This window comes from Sebastes umbrosus, chromosome 21 (assembly GCF_015220745.1).
Source record: "Sebastes umbrosus isolate fSebUmb1 chromosome 21, fSebUmb1.pri, whole genome shotgun sequence".
In the NCBI taxonomy this organism is placed as follows: domain Eukaryota; kingdom Metazoa; phylum Chordata; class Actinopteri; order Perciformes; family Sebastidae; genus Sebastes; species Sebastes umbrosus.
The window spans coordinates 573667-594295 of NC_051289.1; the positions used below are offsets into that span (position 1 = coordinate 573667).

At 46.6% G+C, this 20629-nt stretch overlaps 2 protein-coding genes across 2 annotated transcripts in view; both read left to right on the forward strand.

Moving 5' to 3' along the window:
- Positions 1–20629, forward strand: part of LOC119480982 (NACHT, LRR and PYD domains-containing protein 12-like) — a 705305-nt gene that overhangs the window by 184057 nt on the left and 500619 nt on the right. The window lies entirely within an intron of this gene.
- LOC119480983 (melanoma receptor tyrosine-protein kinase-like) overlaps positions 1–20629 on the forward strand; it is a 42339-nt gene that overhangs the window by 17094 nt on the left and 4616 nt on the right. The window contains exons 2-22 of the mRNA XM_037757652.1: positions 1492–1643; positions 4145–4352; positions 4758–4892; positions 4983–5051; positions 5716–5834; positions 7435–7576; positions 8180–8293; positions 8376–8502; positions 8686–8759; positions 8846–8936; positions 9088–9284; positions 9368–9503; positions 9666–9756; positions 13272–13429; positions 13518–13550; positions 14682–14829; positions 15337–15459; positions 16545–16643; positions 16772–16957; positions 18305–18460; positions 19448–19523. Coding sequence (XP_037613580.1) covers positions 1492–1643; positions 4145–4352; positions 4758–4892; positions 4983–5051; positions 5716–5834; positions 7435–7576; positions 8180–8293; positions 8376–8502; positions 8686–8759; positions 8846–8936; positions 9088–9284; positions 9368–9503; positions 9666–9756; positions 13272–13429; positions 13518–13550; positions 14682–14829; positions 15337–15459; positions 16545–16643; positions 16772–16957; positions 18305–18460; positions 19448–19523 — 2634 coding nt within the window. The remainder of the gene's footprint in view (positions 1–1491; positions 1644–4144; positions 4353–4757; positions 4893–4982; positions 5052–5715; positions 5835–7434; positions 7577–8179; positions 8294–8375; positions 8503–8685; positions 8760–8845; positions 8937–9087; positions 9285–9367; positions 9504–9665; positions 9757–13271; positions 13430–13517; positions 13551–14681; positions 14830–15336; positions 15460–16544; positions 16644–16771; positions 16958–18304; positions 18461–19447; positions 19524–20629) is intronic.

Sequence of the window (20629 nt, forward strand, 5' to 3'; positions counted from 1 at the left end):
GTGATGCTGCAGACAGTTCAGTAGTGATGCTGCAGACAGTTCAGTAGTGATGCTGCAGACAGTTCAGTAGTGATGCTGCAGACAGTTCAGTCGTGATGCTGCAGACAGTTCAGTCGTGATGCTGCAGACAGTTCAGTCGTGATGCTGCAGACAGTTCAGTAGTGATGCTGCAGACAGTTCAGTAGAGATGCTGCAGACAGTTCAGTCGTGATGCTGCAGACAGTTCAGTCGTGATGCTGCAGACAGTTCAGTAGTGATGCTGCAGACAGTTCAGTCGTGACGCTGCAGACAGTTCAGTCGTGACGCTGCAGACAGTTCAGTCGTGACGCTGCAGACAGTTCAGTCGTGATGCTGCTGACAGTTCAGTCGTGACGCTGCAGGGATTTTAGACTTTAAAAGCTTGGCCACAGTACGTCTCAGCTCTTCGTACCAAACTGATTTCCTAATGAAATCCTCCCCCCAAACACTTCCTGTGATGTAACAAATGAACTCCCCGTTTGGTCTTTTGATTTAGTGCTTTCAGAGGTTCGGCAGGGAGTTGCTCTCTGGTACAGACGGAGCCTGTAGGGTTTCATTCCACTCTGTGAGATCACCGTGGGATGTGTCCTGCAGCTGCTGTTAAACTCGTTCTTCTTTGTAAAGGCGTCACACCTTCCTGCTCCTCCCTGAGAAGTCTCTTTAAATACTTCACCTCTTATCTGGAAACATGACTGTGTTACCTGAACTACCCAACAGGATGTTACCACTAAACCCAAACAGGTTCCAACATTCAACACGTCAGTGTTCAGTAACCATTACCCAAAGCATGACTTCAGAAAACAAGATGTCAGAGAACACTGGTACAAAAGTACTGCTTTTCAATACACTGTTGAGCTACTTGTATTTACCTCTATTTCACTTTACTCCACTTTATACTGCACTGCATTTATCTGACAGCTTTAGTTACTTCACAGGTTCAGATTTTACACATGATAATCTTATAAAATATGATAATTATTAAATATTAAATCAGTAGTTCCCAATCTTTTTGGATTGTGAAACACAGAAGTAAAAGATGTTTTAAACAGGATAGAGACGCAGTAGAAAAATGACCTTCTTCAGATCATAAAAGACAATCTATAACAAAGTGTGTTTCATTTTCATGTTCATCAACACCAACACAATATAACCTCCATGTGACTCATTCAATTTAACATCATTTTCAGTTTAGTTTTGATTAAATTATATGCAAAAAGCTCCTCAGCAGTAGTTTTTAAAGATTAAAAAAATAAGATATAAGTATTCTTTCAAATGGTACGCTTACTCACAGCCTAACTTTAAAGAGATTAGCTCCAGTTTTACATGTTAATATCTCCTAAACCGAACTCGGGCTCATATTCGGAGAGTCAATGCTGTTATGATTAGAAAGAGAAGTTCAACGTAGAGGAAACGTGTCCATCAGAGGAACTGCGACTAACTTCAATAATGTCTGTCTGTCTGTCCGTCCACCAGTTTGCCAGGGGATGAGTAACATGCTGACGCTGTTGGGGACTCGTGATAATCACTATGACAAGATGGTGAAGATGTACACCAACTGCTCCGTGGTGCTGGAGAACCTGGAGGTCACCTACACCCTGGAGCACCAGGACCTGTCCTTCCTCCAGGTCTGTCTCCAGCGTTCACTCTCATCGTCTCACTGCTGGTTTTAAGTCTGAAAGCCGACATCAGAGAACCAGCGGCGTCGAAGGCCGCCCGTTGAGCCGCCTCACGTTAGCTTTTGTCTTGACCGAAAAGTAGCACACTCATCTACGTCTACCTTCTCTAGGCTGCGTCATCATCGTGACCTCGACACTGAAACAGGAACCCGTTGAGCTCTGCACACACTGATGATCTCGTCCTGATCGAGGCGTCCCATCACAAAACACTCGGAGGATGATCACGCAGCAATTTTAATAATTGATTTATCATTCGAAAGGTACAGCGTGTAGGATTTGGTGACATCTGGCGGCACGGGTGCAGACTGCAACGACTGTGGCGACGTGAGCCATCGAGTGCTAATCCGTGGTAACGCGTTGGCCTCACTTAGAGGCCATCCATACCATAATAACACTTCTTAAAGGTCCGGACAGACCGAGCCGACATCAGAGAACTAGCGGTGAGGAAGGCCAACTGTCGCGTCGCCTCATGTCGCCTTTTTTTTGGCCGACAAGTCGCACTCGAACACACGGCAAAGACGACAGCCGACGGTCAGTTAGCACGTATGTTCTGCTCCTGGTGAGAGGAAATAACTCTCCACGCCAGCAGGCGGCGGTAGTCTGTATCCATCACTCAGAAAGGGAAACAGGAAGAGCGAGGACGGAGGATATACAAGCTGTTATGATACGTATGATTCCAGATGTTCACGTTACTGTGAAAACATCTGGAATGATCAGATGAGATGAAGATGAAACATGAGAAGAGTCGGCTCGCTTTCCTCACGTCTGTTTCTCTTCTGATTGGTTCAAGCTGAACAGCCAATCAGAGTGATTTCTCTCACCAATGAGCTCCGTCGCAGATTCAACATGCTGAATCGGCGGAAAAACCTCCGACAGACTAGAGGCGAATAAAATAAGTGTCATTATCTCAACCTGTTTCTGGAACTGAACAGTGTGTGTAATCCCGACTGTTTCCACCCGGATGACGACAGAGCTGCACCAACTGTCGTTTCCCGGCGGAAGAGAGCAGTCTACGCTCGCGACACGGCGCCGTTTGAGCTCATGTTTAAGATGCGCTCGATGCAGCGTAAAGCCGTCGTGGCGTGGCGCAACCCGCTGGAAATAACGAGTCTCAAAGGTCGTTGGTGGCGTTGTCGCGTTGTGTCTGAAAGGACCTTCAGAGATGGAGAGAACTATGAGAAAGAAATACTCCTCAGTTCACACCAGAGGGGAGATACATACAGTTCTCTGTCCTGAGAGTTAAAGATTCAAATCAAAAGTTGAACTGAAGTCGTCTTTACTTCTGTCAGAGGGACTTTCCTCAAGACGTGAGCAGGGAGCTTTTTCAAAACTCTCTTTTGCGTTGCATTCGAGGACGCTCCGACATCGGTGAACTGATGGTCAACTGACAAACAGCTTGGCCCTGAGGAGCCTCTTGTTTTCAGAAAAATCAAAACCCCGGAAGATCAACATGGACGCTGTGGAGCAGGACAGAGCGTCTTTCAGTCCCTGCTCACAGCTGCATGTCCACGCAACATGATCAGACATCGCTAACCTTGAGTCCTCAAAGAAAAAAAGGGAGTATTCCTAAACTGAAGCGGAGGTCTGGGGTCCTCCCCCCCGGAAAAGAGTTTCAGACACTTTGTTTGCTGCATTCTGGAAAAATAACTAAATAATAAGTTCACTGCAACAGCATTTTTATGTTAAAGGGACAGTTTGTAAGAATCATAATGTCTTCTTAACAGCTTCACCTGTGTCCGTTAAGTCAACTACAGTCAGCGTCCTGTTGCTGGCGCTTGTGCTCGCTCTACATAGACATGAAGGAGCATCGCTCAACACAGTGAGGAGACACACGTCAGCTAAAAGCACAATATCACTCTATATTTCAGCTGCTTGGCAGTAATGTTAGCTGACCAGACCAAGGTCTCTCCATGAATCAATCTCTCCTGGGTGATTTATATGTTAAGAAGTTACAAACAGTCCCTTTAAATAGGCCGACTTTAAATTTGACATTTCATTCTCAGGAGAGAGACGTGAGTAATTCACCTCTCTGGTGTTAATTCACATTCATCTGTTTTCATTGATTCATAAATTTGAGTGTTTCTCAGTGAGAACTTTCCATTCCAACGCGACAACGCCACCTCTGCGCTCTGAAACCCGTTATTTCCAATGGTTTGCGCCGCGCCACCACGGCTTTTCGCTGCGTCCAGCGCCATCGACTGATTCACCTCCAAATAAATGATCCTCTGAGTTAAAGACGTCTCTTTCCCGATCTCAGTCTACGGGGAAAAGACTGTTTGGGCCCGACGGCGTCACATGACGGAAGTTGTAGTACTGCTGTTTGGCCAGTACTTGACCTTAAAGGATGAATGATGATGGACCGTCCTGTCCTTCTCATCTGTCTTCTTCTTCCTCCCCCGACCTCCACCCTCAGCTGCAACAGATATCATTTCTTCTTCTTTTTTTTTCAGACCATCCAGGAAGTGGGCGGCTACGTTCTGATCGCCATGAACGAGGCCGCCGACATCCCGCTGGTCAACCTGAAGCTGATCCGAGGCCAGAACCTCTACGAGAACGAGTTCGCTCTGCTGGTGATGTCCAACTACAACAGGAACCACTCGTCTGCGACCCTCAACTACACCGGCGGGCTGAGACAGCTGCAGCTCAGCAGGCTGACGGGTACGTGCTCACCATGTCGCCTCTCGCTCGCCGGGCCGGGCGGAGTTTGCACACCGTTTAGAAGTCTGTCAGTCAACACCAGACTGTGTCAGGCTGCAGGAAATTGAGCGCGCCCGTAGGAGCTGTGACTGATGATGTCGAGGTTTCACAGCGTGTGTTTACTCTGACAGATCCAGCAGCGTTAACAGCTGCAGGACGAGTCCAGACACGTTGTGATTGATGGATCTTAACACACAAACGAGTTTATCCTCTCATCTTATTCTGTAGAATTATTAAGAATGTATTTGTGTTGGAGTCTGAGTCTGAACAGCGTAGCCACACGCGAGCGACCATGAGACGCCGACCAGCAACGATTTATACGTGGAAGAAGTTACAAACAGCCAACACCTGATCTTTTCCTCACAGAGATCCTGAAAGGAGGCGTGAAGATGACCAACAATCCGTTGCTATGCAACACGGAGACGGTCCAGTGGGAGGACATCCTGGACAGAGACAGCAACCCCACCATGCTCCTCAAGACGGACACATTCACACGTAAATGTAGGTGTGAATGATTCCCCCGTTCAGCTGTTGATCTGCAGGCCGTCACCGAGTAGTCATGACTGTGCGTGTGTGTGTGTGTGTTTCCAGGTGACAGGTGTGACCCGGGGTGTGTGAACGGCTCGTGTTGGGCAGCAGGACCGGATCACTGCCAGAGATGTAAACAGCAACACCTTTAACACTCATCCTCTTCCCTCTCTCCACCTTTTATCCTCCTCCCTTCATCACTTCGTCTTCCTTTCCTCCCTCCGTCTTCCTTTCCTCCCTCCGTCTTCCTCTCCTCCCTCCGTCTTCCCCTCATCCCTCCGTTTTCCTCTCCTCCCTCCGTCTTCCTCTCCTCCCTCCGTCTTCCTCTCCTCCCTCCGTCTTCCTCTCATCCCTCCGTCTTCCTCTCCTCCCTCCGTCTTCCCCTCATCCCTCCGTTTTCCTCTCCTCCCTCCGTCTTCCTCTCATCCCTCCGTCTTCCTCTCCTCCCTCCATCTTCCCCTCATCCCTCCGTCTTCCTCTCCTCCCTCCGTCTTCCTCTCCTCCCTCCATCTTCCCCTCATCCCTCCGTCTTCCTCTCCTCCCTCCGTCTTCCTCTCCTCCCTCCGTTTTCCTCTCCTCCCTCCATCTTCCTCTCCTCCCTCCGTCTTCCTCTCCTATATATATAATATATGTATTATACTTTATAATGAGTACTTTCAGTATATTTTGATGCTAATACTTGTGCAGATCCATTTAGGCTTTATGTTAGTAGATGTTCAGAGTGCAAACCAAACCGACATATAAAACATACTGTAGTGATCCTTCATGTTGCTGTAATGAACCGTGTCTCTGCTAGTCACCAGGCTGCAGTGTGCGGAGCAGTGCAGCAGAAGGTGTCGCGGCCCGAAACCCATCGACTGCTGTAATGAACACTGTGCTGCCGGCTGCTCTGGACCGCGAGCCACCGACTGTCTGGTCAGTGTTACTACATTCCTCCGATCTACCGGTTCAATACCGTCACCACACCGGGTGCTGGTTCCATGTTCTGATTTATTGTTAACTGTTTTTACCTCTAGACCATGAAGGGATTTTTTGGACTTTTTTCTGACATAGTTCAGAGTTTTTTAAACTTTTTTTCAGCCTTATTTTAGGACACATTTTGTCCTTTAGAAGTTAGCATGCAGCTTTAGCTCTGCTCTGTGTAGCTCTGCTTTTCCTGTCAATGTGTGAAACCCAAAGTGTTTCCATCCTTTACTGGATGTGTAGTGTTTACCACGCTGGATTTAACATGTGAGGGTGCAGGTCGTATCCACGACGACCCTCCAACGTTTTATACTCTCTGAGGTTTGTTTTGGTTGACGGATACGGAACGGATATGACGTCACGTTACTCAGACTACCACAATAAAAGCGGTAACTTCCTTCTACCTCCACATAGACTCACATGAAGCAGATAGATCCATTCTGGTGTTAAAACATCTGTTTAGAAATCGCGATTCAGAGGTGAATCGATTGTTTTCCCACCTCTACTCATGTTAGCTGTCACCATTTACACGTTGGTACAAATGTGCGGGACAAAAAAACATTTTGAAGGTGTTTAAGAAAAACAGTACGGGATCTAGAGACTTACCTTTCTCTGTCCGTCTCAAGATCGTACGGAAGTCCCTCGTCCAGTTAGTCTCATATCAAGACAGGTAAGCGCTCAGTCAAGCCTTGGCCATCCCCTCCAAGTTGTTCATGATGCGTGGTAGCTCGCTGCCATCGCTGTGAATAAGTTAATAAATACAGTCCAAATCATTTGAATGTGGTGCAGATCAGATTACTGCAGCATTCTACCTCTCTTTGCAGCAAAAGACTTCTCTGGTTGGAATGCCGCTATGAAACGGCATATAAACGCAGCAGTAGACCAGAAACTCCTGTTCTGAGAGGTTAAACTACTGTTTTTATGAATGTAGTCTGGCGGCTTTGAAGAGAGCGATGTAATGGCTTCAGTTCCCCGTCAGAGAGGGCTGTCTGACGGCGAGGTGAAGCGGCTGTAAACGGATACAGCAGAAAAACGGATTTTAGACACCTAAACAAATCAATATCAGTTTAAGTGTACGTTATATTTAGAATATTTTCACCGCTTCACCTCGCCGTCAGACAGCCCTCTCTGACGGGAACTTTAGCTGTTATATCGCTCTCTTCAAAGCCACCAGACTCCATTCATAAAAACAGTTATTTTAGTAAACATACAACCCCACTTCAAAACAATCCAAACTAACCCTTCCAGTTATTTCCTGCTAACGTTGACTCAGCTAGTGCTACTGTTCACATTATTCATAACCTTATTGATTAGCTCACTGTGCTAACCTACGTCACTGCTTTCTGCTAACGGCAGCAGATGGACCGCCCTCTAATAAGACGGTGTCTTGGAGTTTTCTTGGTACTTTTGAATGGCAAATGTTCTCTGTGGTTGAGTTGTTCCTCACTTGTTCATCCCCTCTTCTACCGGTTATATTTAGAAAATAAAATTACAGCTACACTCACTAAAGACACCGTCTTTCTTTCCATCTCTTCTTCTTCTCCTCTTCCAGGCCTGCAGGGACTTTAATGATGACGGAACCTGTAAAGGTGCTTGTCCTCCTCTGACGCTCTATAACCTCAAAACCCACCAGGTGGACAACAACCCCAACGCCAAGTTCACCTACGGGGCGACCTGCGTCCCGGCCTGCCCACGTATGGACTCCTTCAAACCCTCCATTTTATTTAGAATTTATATTTAGATCATTCTATATATATATATAAAGTTGTGGTGGAGGCAAGGGAGGACGAGCCCCCTCCGTCCTCCCTTGAGGCAGGACGTCTCCTATCAACTCAATGCATTTCATTTTTTTCATGCTTGTCTGTGATTGGCTAAAACACGTCAAATGACGCTCCAAGGGAGGAGAACCTCCCTCGGCTTGTTACCAATCAACAACCAGAAGAATACTAGATTGACAGCGCGTTGGTCCAATGATGATGTCCAAATATCCTCTTCAGTCTCTACCACTGTGTTGTACGTGATGAACTGGCAGTAAAGTATCAGACATTAACTTATAAATGAACTTCCATGGCCTCCGCCATTTCTGACAACGTCATCAAACACGTCACAACTCGAGAACTCTGAGCTTTCGGAAACTTCCGGGAGGTGTGAAGTTAGTTGGCTATCGAGTTGCATTGTGGGTAATGTAGGCGTCAGGTTTTGACAAGGAAGAAGTCAAAGAGTTAGTGGAATATAGAAGCTGATGTCTGTCACTGTGCTGCGTCGTGTTTTAGGAGTTCTGCTGTGTTTGCATACAGATAACTACGTGGTGACGGGTGGATCGTGTGTTCGGACCTGCAGCGCCGACATGTACGAGGTGGAGGAGAACGGAGTCCAACGCTGCAAAACCTGCGACGGTCCCTGTCCTAAAGGTAGAGACACCTGTAGAGACAGAGACAGAGACAGACCTGAATACTGAACACATAACCCGACAGAGTCTCTCTCTTCCTCCAGCCTGTGACGGAGTCGGAGTCGGCGCTCTGACCAACACCATGGCCGTCAACGCCTCCAACATCGAATCCTTCAGGAACTGCACAAAGATCAACGGGGACGTGTCCCTCATCGAGACCTCCTTCACCGGGTGAGATACCGCCTTGTTAGAAGATGACCTTCAATAAGTTAGAAGGACTCTACGGTGTCCTGGTTACTTTGGATGATCCAGTTGATTTCCATCAGAGCTCGACGTTGGAGGTCTGACTAAATATTCACCACAACCACGAGACTTTGGGAACTAAAGGTTGTTCTCTCTCGTTGGCTCTTCCAGGGACAGGCACTATAATATCCCCCCCATGGACCCGGCTAAACTGGAGTACTTCAGGACAGTGAAGGAAATCACAGGTAGGTCAAAGGTCGTCAGTGCTTCTCCTCAGTCTTCGTCCTGGTTATGATCAGGTTTTAGGAGTATTGCGGTGTGTGTCCTCCAGGTTTCCTGCTGATCCAGGCCTGGCCGGAGAATCTGACGTCTCTGTCGGCGTTTGAGAACCTGGAGATCATCAGAGGAAGAACAACACGCGCGTGAGTCAGCTGATTAAAACGCTGTAGCATGCAGGACTCTTGTGTTGTTCCTACTTTAACTTGAGTCAAATATGTGAGCTCTTCTTCTTCCAGTAGTTGAATATTAAATATGTTTATAGACTCACCCTCATGTTAACCCTTTCCTCTGCAGTCAGCATAGTTTGGCGGTGGTGGGGGCGAAGCACCTCCGCTGGCTGGGTCTGCACTCTCTGAAGGAGGTGAGTGCCGGTCGGGTGTCGATGAAGCTCAACTCTCAGCTCTGCTACATGGAGATCCAGTGGACCCGCCTCTTCAGAGCCAGCGACCAGACCGTCACCGTGAGCCTCAACGCTCCCCCGGACGTCTGCGGTGAGTCCCCGTGTGCCTCGGGCTCGACGCCGCCGTCGGCGAACGGAATGAAATAAAAGAATCTTCTCGTCTCGCCCACACAGAACGACAGAATCGAACCTGTGACCTGGAGTGTACGGAGGAGGAGGGCTGCTGGGGTCCAGGTCCCACCATGTGCGTCTCCTGTCGGCACTTCAGCCGTAGGGGGCGCTGTGTGGCGTTCTGTAACCTCCTGCAAGGGTGAGAGAGAGCTGCTCAACGGCACATCAGCAACACGTCTTTGAACCCGGCTGTGATTCCTCTATTCAACACCTGATCTGATTTAACTGACCTTACATGTGCGTATATAAAGGTCTGATCCAGGTCCTGACTGCTGGTCTTTCGATCTGTGTTGTTCTGCAGCGAGCCCAGAGAGGTGGAGGTGAACAGCAGCTGTGTGCAGTGTCACCCAGAGTGTCTGCTGGAGACCGGGATCCAGACCTGCAGCGGACCGGTCAGTCCAGCTGCTGCTGGGGTCCATTTATATCCTACAGACATTAAGATGTGTAGACCTGGATGAGGGGTTCAGGTAGGAGGGAGTGTAGACCTGGATGAGGGGTTCAGGTAGGAGGGAGTGTAGACCTGGATGAGGGGTTCAGGTAGGAGGGAGGGAGTGTAGACCTGGATGAGGGGTTCAGGTAGGAGGGAGGGAGTGTAGACCTGGATGAGGGGTTCAGGTAGGAGGGGGAGTGTAGACCTGGATGAGGGGTTCAGGTAGGAGGGAGGGAGTGTAGACCTGGATGAGGGGTTCAGGTAGGAGGGAGTGTAGACCTGGATGAGGGGTTCAGGTAGGAGGGAGTGTAGACCTGGATGAGGGGTTCAGGTAGGAGGGAGGGAGTGTAGACCTGGATGAGGGGTTCAGGTAGGAGGGAGGGAGTGTAGACCTGGATGAGGGGTTCAGGTAGGAGGGAGTGTAGACCTGGATGAGGGGTTCAGGTAGGAGGGAGTGTAGACCTGGATGAGGGGTTCAGGTAGGAGGGAGTGTAGACCTGGATGAGGGGTTCAGGTAGGAGGGAGTGTAGACCTGGATGAGGGGTTCAGGTAGAAGGGAGTGTAGACCTGGATGAGGGGTTCAGGTAGGAGGGAGTGTAGACCTGGATGAGGGGTTCAGGTAGGAGGGAGGGAGTGTAGACCTGGATGAGGGGTTCAGGTAGGAGGGAGGGAGTGTAGACCTGGATGAGGGGTTCAGGTAGGAGGGAGGGAGTGTAGACCTGGATGAGGGGTTCAGGTAGGAGGGAGTGTAGACCTGGATGAGGGGTTCAGGTAGGAGGGAGGGAGTGTAGACCTGGATGAGGGGTTCAGGTAGGAGGGAGGGAGTGTAGACCTGGATGAGGGGTTCAGGTAGGAGGGAGTGTAGACCTGGATGAGGAGTTCAGGTAGGAGGGAGTGTAGACCTGGATGAGGGGTTCAGGTAGGAGTGAGTGTAGACCTGGATGAGGGGTTCAGGTAGGAGGAGGGAGTGTAGACCTGGATGAGGGGTTCAGGTAGGAGGGAGGGAGTGTAGACCTGGATGAGGGGTTCAGGTAGGAGGGAGGGAGTGTAGACCTGGATGAGGGGTTCAGGTAGGAGGGAGTGTAGACCTGGATGAGGGGTTCAGGTAGGAGGAGTGTAGACCTGGGTGAGGGGTTCAGGTAGGAGGGAGTGTAGACCTGGGTGAGGGGTTCAGGTAGGAGGGAGAGTAGACCTGGATGAGGGGTTCAGGTAGGAGGAGTGTAGACCTGGATGAGGGGTTCAGGTAGGAGGGAGTGTAGACCTGGATGAGGGGTTCAGGTAGGAGGGAGTGTAGACCTGGATGAGGGGTTCAGGTAGGAGGGAGTGTAGACCTGGATGAGGGGTTCAGGTAGGAGGGAGTGTAGACCTGGATGAGGGGTTCAGGTAGGAGGGAGGGAGTGTAGACCTGGATGAGGGGTTTCAGGTAGGAGGAGGGAGTGTAGACCTGGATGAGGGGTTCAGGTAGGAGGGAGGGAGTGTAGACCTGGATGAGGGGTTCAGGTAGGAGGGAGTGTAGACCTGGATGAGGGGTTCAGGTAGGAGGGAGGGAGTGTAGACCTGGATGAGGGGTTCAGGTAGGAGGGAGGGAGTGTAGACCTGGATGAGGGGTTCAGGTAGGAGGGAGTGTAGACCTGGATGAGGAGTTCAGGTAGGAGGAGTGTAGACCTGGATGAGGGGTTCAGGTAGGAGGGAGTGTAGACCTGGATGAGGGGTTCAAGGTAGGAGGAGGGAGTGTAGACCTGGATGAGGGGTTCAGGTAGGAGGGAGTGTAGACCTGGATGAGGGGTTCAGGTAGGAGGGAGGGAGTGTAGACCTGGATGAGGGGTTCAGGTAGGAGGGAGTGTAGACCTGGATGAGGGGTTCAGGTAGGAGGGAGTGTAGACCTGGATGAGGGGTTCAGGTAGGAGGGAGGGAGTGTAGACCTGGATGAGGGGTTCAGGTAGGAGGGAGTGTAGACCTGGATGAGGGGTTCAGGTAGGAGGGAGTGTAGACCTGGATGAGGGGTTCAGGTAGGAGGAGGGAGTGTAGACCTGGATGAGGGGTTCAGGTAGGAGGGAGTGTAGACCTGGATGAGGGGTTCAGGTAGGAGGGAGTGTAGACCTGGATGAGGGGTTCAGGTAGAAGGGAGTGTAGACCTGGATGAGGGGTTCAGGTAGAAGGGAGTGTAGACCTGGATGAGGGGTTCAGGTAGGAGGGAGTGTAGACCTGGATGAGGGGTTCAGGTAGGAGGGAGGGAGTGTAGACCTGGATGAGGGGTTCAGGTAGGAGGAGTGTAGACCTGGGTGAGGGGTTCAGGTAGGAGGGAGTGTAGACCTGGGTGAGGGGTTCAGGTAGGAGGGAGTGTAGACCTGGGTGAGGGGTTCAGGTAGGAGGGAGTGTAGACCTGGATGAGGGGTTCAGGTAGGAGGGAGTGTAGACCTGGATGAGGGGTTCAGGTAGGAGGAGTGTAGACCTGGGTGAGGGGTTCAGGTAGGAGGGAGTGTAGACCTGGATGAGGGGTTCAGGTAGGAGGGAGGGAGTGTAGACCTGGATGAGGGGTTCAGGTAGGAGGGAGGGAGTGTAGACCTGGATGAGGGGTTCAGGTAGGAGGGAGTGTAGACCTGGATGAGGAGTTCAGGTAGGAGGAGTGTAGACCTGGATGAGGGGTTCAGGTAGGAGAGAGGGAGTGTAGACCTGGATGAGGGGTTCAGGTAGGAGGGAGTGTAGACCTGGATGAGGGGTTCAGGTAGGAGGGAGTGTAGACCTGGATGAGGGGTTCAGGTAGGAGGAGTGTAGACCTGGATGAGGGGTTCAGGTAGGAGGGAGGGAGTGTAGACCTGGATGAGGGGTTCAGGTAGGAGGAGTGTAGACCTGGATGAGGGGTTCAGGTAGGAGGGAGGGAGTGTAGACCTGGATGAGGGGTTCAGGTAGGAGGGAGGGAGTGTAGACCTGGATGAGGGGTTCAGGTAGGAGGGAGGGAGTGTAGACCTGGATGAGGGGTTCAGGTAGGAGGGAGTGTAGACCTGGATGAGGAGTTCAGGTAGGAGGAGTGTAGACCTGGATGAGGGGTTCAGGTAGGAGGGAGGGAGTGTAGACCTGGATGAGGGGTTCAGGTAGGAGGAGTGTAGACCTGGATGAGGGGTTCAGGTAGGAGGGAGGGAGTGTAGACCTGGATGAGGGGTTCAGGTAGGAGGGAGGGAGTGTAGACCTGGATGAGGGGTTCAGGTAGGAGGGAGGGAGTGTAGACCTGGATGAGGGGTTCAGGTAGGAGGGAGGGAGTGTAGACCTGGATGAGGGGTTCAGGTAGGAGGGAGGGAGTGTAGACCTGGATGAGGGGTTCAGGTAGGAGGGAGGGAGTGTAGACCTGGATGAGGGGTTCAGGTTCACGTAAAAAGACTAAATGTTGAGCCGAACGTTCCTGGATATCTCCTTTAGGATCTCTCCAGGTTTAGTATAAATCACTTCTTACCTGCCCCCCCCCCCCCGATCCCCCTACAGGGTCCAGACCAGTGTTCCCAGTGCGCCCGCTTTAAAGACGGCCCCCACTGCGTGGCGCTGTGCCCCCACGGCATGCTAGGAGACGGAGAGACGCGGATCTGGAAGTACCCCGACGGGACCGGCCAGTGCCAGTCCTGCCACCAGAACTGCACCCGGGGGTGAGACTCCCGTTACCGATCCACCCCCCCGAGGAGCCCACGGAGAAACGTGACTTTAACATCAGTGTTTGTGTTTCTGTGTCTGCAGGTGTTCAGCTGCTGGACTGTCTGGATGTACCAGGTAAAACCACAACTACAACCACAACTACAACTTCCTGTTTCCTGTTTCTATCGTGGTTCCAACACATTTATGACTTTTTATTTGATTATATTTTATTGATGTTAATGAAATGTAATTATTGTACATTTTCATCATTTGAATATGCTTTGGCAACATGTACAGTGTTACGTCATGCCAATAAAGACATTTGAATTGAACTACAACTCACCACAACAACCTTTTTTCTCGTAAAGTTATGACTTTATTCTCGTAATATTACAACTTTTTTCTCGTAATATTACGACTTTTTTCTCGTAACGTTACGACTTTATTCTCGTAATATTACGACTTTTTTCTCGTAAAGTTACGACTTTTATCTCGTAATATTACGACTTCTTTCTCGTAAAGTTATGACTTTATCTCGTAATATTACGACTTTTTTTCGTAAAGTTATGACTTTATTCTCGTAATATTACGACTTCTTTCTCGTAAAGTTATGACTTTATCTCGTAATATTACGACTTCTTTCTCGTAAAGTTATGACTTTATTCTCGTAATATTACGACTTCTTTCTCGTAAAGTTATGACTTTATCTCGTAATATTACGACTTCTTTCTCGTAAAGTTATGACTTTATTCTCGTAATATTACGACTTCTTTCTCGTAAAGTTATGACTTTATCTCGTAATATTACGACTTTCTTTCGTAAAGTTACGACTTTTTTCTCGTAATATTATGATTTTTTTTCTTTATTGTGTAAATCTCAGATGTGTTTTCCCTCAATGTGGCCCTAATACTCCGTAGTACATTGTCTCTTTGTCCCTCACTGCATTAGACTGATATACTATATACTTAGACTATAAACTGTGTTACCTTCATCACCACGATCACATGTTTTGCGGCTCCACACAGATTTTATATATATTTGTTTTTTGCCTAAAAAGGTTGCAGTAGTCTTGAATCGTGACTGCCGGAGGTTCACAGAAGAGATGTCTCTGATGGATTTAGACATTAGAACTCTGATTGTTAAGAGTTAGTCCTGAAATTTCAAATATTGCTAATTATCATTACTAATTACCTAATTACCCTGAAATGTGTGGACCAGTGTTTCCATAATCTAAAACACAGACGTTTGCTTTGTGTGTCCTCACAGCGCCGCCTCCCACACCTCCACGTTGGCGGCGGCCGTGGTCGGTGGGCTCTTGATCGCCGTCATCGTGTCATTGGTCATCTTTGTGTTGCTGCGGCGACAACGAATCAGGAGGAAGAGGACCACGCGCCGCCTGCTGCAGGAGAGAGAGGTGGGTCATTTACATAACCCTAACCCTCATGGGAGTATTCAGACACATAAACAAACACTCCAGCATGTTAACCCGCCGTCATCTAACATCACAATACACCGGCATCATCCAGACATCAAATGAATCGCACACGTGAACCTCCCACAATGATGCTCCAGGATACATCCCACAGTGGAAATACAACCCTCATCTCTGGTCAGGAGCTTTGGGTAGTGACTGAACAATCAGATCGTGGATACAAGTGGCCGAAATGAGTTTCCTCCGTAGGGTGGCTCAGACTTAGAGAGAGGGTGAGGAGCTCAGTCTATCTCTCCAACGTGGTATTGTGAATGTGTACTGTATATTAAAACACAGTATTGTGAATGTGTACTGTACATTAAAACACAGTATTGTGAATGTGTACTGCAGATTAAAACACAGTATTGTGAATGTGTACTGCAGATTAAAACACAGTATTGTGAATGTGTACTGCAGATTAAAACACAGTATTGTGAATGTATACTGTAGCTGGTGCAGCCGTTGTCTCCGAGCGGTGAAGCTCCTAATCAGGCGCTGCTGTGGATCCTGAAGGAGACGGAGTTTAAGAAGATCAGGGTGCTCGGCTCCGGCGCCTTCGGGACCGTCTACAAGGTGAGAATGTTTGATGCACGCAAAACATCACTTCATGATTCTTTAACTGGAGCCGCTACACGTCTAAGTTTGAACCTCGCTAGCGGCTGTAGGGATGGAAGTGTAGGTCTGTCCTCCACTTTGGTCCAGACTGGTATCGTCATGACGCTGTGTACAAACATTCACGCTTCCCAGAGGATAAATCCTGCCGACGTTGGTGATCCTCTGACTTTTCATCTAGAGCCATCATCAGGTTCAATGTAGGGACGCACCGATACCGCTTTTATCAGACGGAGTACAAGTACTGCCATTTGGGTACTCTCCGATACCGCGCACCGATACGAGTACTTCTCTGTGCCTAAGACCCTCGTTAACAGCCAGCTGGAGGGTGTGTCCTACCGCGTCGTGCCCCCAGGGCGGGGTCGGCAGGGTGACTGCGGCGATGTCGGCAACCCACCCGACCTGAGGTGGGATCCCGGCACCGCGGGGTCGGGCGCACACCGGCCCGTCTCACCCGCACCGTCGGGGAGGTGGAGCGTAGCTAATGTCAGCATCATCACTGTGAGCAGTTATCTCGTAGTGTCAGATTGTTCAACTTCTTTTCATTCATCTGTACGGATATTATTTTAACATATTTCGGTAACACTTCATTTTACAGGTTCGTAAATGTCCAGGTAATTAGCCGATAAATAGCAATATTTTTTAATTTCTTTGGAATTGCTGCCAAATGACTTCAATATTTACCTCAAAATGTATCTTCAGGGAGTTTTATTTGCTAATTATCATCTATTTATCAGCAGACATGGAAATAAAGCAGATCAATAACTCTGTATTCTCTTCCTGGAAATGTATTAAATCAATTACCAGCTATTGGGAATAGTGGAATATAATTATTGAATAATGTTTATAACAGATATGAAATAGTAATAAATCAAGACAGCCAAACAAAGTAGTTTTAGGTAGACGTTGAGGTAAATATTGGGGTAATTTGGAAGTAATTCCAAAGAAATTAGAAACAGATCACTTGCTGATTATCACCTGATTACCATGAAATGGTGTAAAGTTCATCCTGCTATTACTGTATTGAATATAATGAATATCATTAGGGTCTGTGGATCCCTGAAGGAGAGAACGTGAGGATCCGAGTAGCCATTAAAGTTCTCCGAGAGGCCACATCACCTAAAGCCAACAAAGAAATCCTGGATGTAAGACTCCTCTTTCTATTCTGATATGTTGAAGGTACTAACTGTATAAAGTGTAAAAGGCTCTGGACCTGCTGCCGTCCTGCAGTGATTGTGGACTTCTCGTGTTTCTACGTTACCATGTTGTGTAGGAGGCGTACGTGATGGCGAGCGTGGAACACCCTCACGTGTGTCGCCTGCTGGGGATCTGCCTGACGTCGTCGGTGCAGCTGGTGACTCAGCTGATGCCGTACGGCTGCTTGCTGGACTACGTCCGACACCACAGGGACCACGTCGGGGCTCAGTGGCTGCTCAACTGGTGTGTCCAGATCGCCAAGGTGAGCCCAGATGAACGGGTTCGGACCAGCAGCCCTCTTTACGAGAAGAAAAGTCGTAACATTACTGTAAACTGCTCAAACTGAGACAGACATTTAATTCATTCTACTTTGTCGTCATACAGACGTCAACATAAAGTAGATAGGTTGTATTTAGGATCAGATATATCCTCTAGTCTAGAAAACATGAGACATGTTCATTAGATTGTAAATTGTTGTATTTACTGTATATATATATTATTTTTTACCCAAATCAGGAGCTATAACCCCATAATTTATTATATATTCAGCTGTGTAATACTGATTTAACAGTGCAATAATTCTTATTTTACACTGTTCTTGCATTTTTATAAATGCATGCATTTATACTATTTGCATAGGTCCTATTTTTCAGCATTATTATTTGCACTATTTTTATATATTTACATTTATATTGTAGAACGGGAGCAAACGTAACTCCCGCCCCGCCCCGGGGATCAATAAAGTATTACTGATTCTGATATTTCTTTATTTGCCGGAGAGGGAAGTCGGTCCCGAAGTGGTCGCTGTATTGATCCCCTCCGCCTTAAAGAGCTTCATTCAGCTGAGAGTGAGACTACTGACGGAGTTCACTCCACCACGGAGGAGGGGATGGAGGATGGAGGGTGGAGGGTGGAGGGGATGGAGGGAGGAGGGGATGGAGGGTGGAGGGAGGAGGGGATGGAGGGTGGAGGGTGGAGGGAGGAGGGGAGGGAGGGTGGAGGGAGGAGGGGAGGGAGGGTGGAGGATGGAGGGAGGAGGGGATGGAGGATGGAGGGGATGGAGGGTGGAGGGAGGAGGGAGGAGGGGATGGAGGGTGGAGGGTGGAGGATGGAGGGTCCGGACTGGAACTGGGCCTCAGTTTACGTTTTATTTAGGAGGAAAACCTCCGCCCTCACTCTCCGCCTGAGGCCTCCGCTCTGTCTGCAGCTCACTGTAAGCCTGCTGAGGCCTATTAGCTGAACGCAGCAGGAAACCGCGTGCGGCGTTAATCTGCTCCGGCTGCTTCGAGGCTCATTTGGATTTTAAAGTGCTGGGAAAATCACACACAACAAGGTCACGAGCTCAGTGAGAGATCTTCACGTTGAGAGCTAAAAGTGCAAAGTGAAACCAGATAAATAAATGATACATAAAACAATCAATAGGTGTTTTTATCTGGTTAAACGGACATTTGTTCAGCACCTTTCACACCATACTGTACCATCAAACATGCAGACTGGAGGAGACGGGGATCGAACCGCCAACCTTCCTTTCTACCTCCGAGCCACAGACACAGCCTTCTAAAACAGGGCTGTTTTCAGTCACCCTCTTTAACCCCGTGTGTGTCTGCAGGGGATGAACTACCTGGAGGAGCGTCACCTGGTGCATCGAGACCTGGCGGCGAGGAACGTCCTGGTGAAAACTCCTAACCACGTCAAGATCACCGACTTCGGCCTCGCCAAGCTGCTGACGGCCGACGAGAAGGAATACCACGCTGACGGAGGAAAGGTGTGTTATTCATAGAACGTTTTTCTTTGTACCAGAAAATACTATTTAAAAGTTATTAATGGACACAGACTTGTTTTTTTCTCTGACTAGTCACAATACAATTGTGGATATCTCTAATATTAATTCTGGAGTAATGTGACATATATTTCTGCTTTAATTTGCGTCTTTATTTATTTATCTTTATATTAATTCCCTTATTAATTTACTCTTCGGTTTAATTTTCCCTTTTATTTATTAATGTATTTATTTGTATTAATTTTTAGTATCTAGTTTTTTATTTATTTATTTTTGCATTCATTTTTTATTTATTTCACATTTATTTTAAAATCTGTGTATTTGTTTATTTATTTATTTATTTTATTTATTTTTTAAATGTGTTTTTTATTTATTTATGCATTTATGTCTTTTTTATTTTATATTTATTTTTAAATGTGTGTATTTGTTTATTTATTTTTAAAATGTGTGTTTTTATTTATTTATGCATTCATTTATTATTATTTATTTATTATTTATTTTTAAATCTGTGTATTTGTTTATTTATTTATGCATTTATTTATTTTTTAAATGTGTTTTTTATTTATTTATGCATTTATGTCTTTTTTATTTTATATTTATTTTTAAATCTGTGTATTTGTTTATTTATTTTTAAAATGTGTGTTTTTATTTATTTATGCATTCATTTATTATTATTTATTTATTATTTATTTTTAAATCTGTGTATTTGTTTATTTATTTATGCATTTATTTATTTTTTAAATGTGTTTTTTATTTATTTATGCATTTATGTCTTTTTTATTTTATATTTATTTTTAAATGTGGGTATTTGTTTATTTATTTATTTTTTAAATGTGTTTTTTTTAGGTTTGAGATATCTGGAATAAGAATGTAACTGTGGATATCTCTGACCTCTAACCTCGGATAGTCAAGCTGAGCTGTTAAATGTTAAAAGGACTCACTATAATGTTGTTCCCCGTCTGCTCTCTGCAGGTTCCCATTAAGTGGATGGCGTTGGAGTCGATCCTCCAGTGGACCTACACACATCAGAGTGATGTCTGGAGCTACGGTGAGTCACGCATTTCACTTTCTTCACATCATGGCGTCACGTTTTCATATTATTAATTCTCCCGCTGACAGACGTCTGGTTTGACCTCCGTGTGACATTCACAATCACCGTTTCCTTTTATTAGTTTTGTTTGTTTGGTTCCTGTTTTAGTCCAGATTTAACTCCAACGATCGGTTATTGCAACAACTTCAAGTCAGCTGTGTTTCTAAATATGACGAGTCCTTTTAACATTTAACAGCTCAGCTTGACTGTCAGGACTTAACATCAGAGATATCTACAGTTACATTCTTATTCCAGATATCTAGAACCTCACTGTGACTAGTCAGAATTAAATTGTGGATATCCGTAAAAATAAATATAAAATAAAAAAGACATAAATGCATCAATAAATAAAAAACTAATTAAAAAAATAAATAAATGCATAAATAAATAAACAAATACACACATTTAAAAATAAATATAAAATAAAAATAATAAATGAATGCAAAAATAAATAAATAAAAACTAGATACATGAATAAATAAATACATTTAAAAATGAATACAAATAAATACATTAATAAATAAAAGGGAATATTAAACAGAAGAGTAAATTAATAAGGGAATTAATATAAAGATAAATAAATAAAGACGCAAATTAAAGCAGAAATATTAATTTATGTCACATTACTCCAGAATTAATATTAGAGATATCCACAATTGTATTGTGACTAGTCAGAGTTCTTATTCCAGATATCTATAATGTCATTGTGACTAGTGGTAACGACAGTTAGAGATATCTGTCATTCACATTACGGATATCGGCAACTGAATTGTGGATATCCGTAATGAGGAACCTCGTACACATGAATGCAAAAGTAGTCTGAATGGTACTAGTCAAAATGTAGTTATGGATATCTATAATCAGAGTTCTGACTAGTCAAAAGGACGTTCCAGATATCTCTGCTGAATCTCCCGTCTAGCTCTTCAATGTTAAAACGGCTCGCCGTAGACTAAAGGGTTAAACACGGTTTCCTTAAGTTACTCAAACACCCGACTTCTTACCAGCCAGGAGAACAGTTCTACCTTCCAGGTTCTTCTGATTACTGTTGTCTTTACGGGACTTGA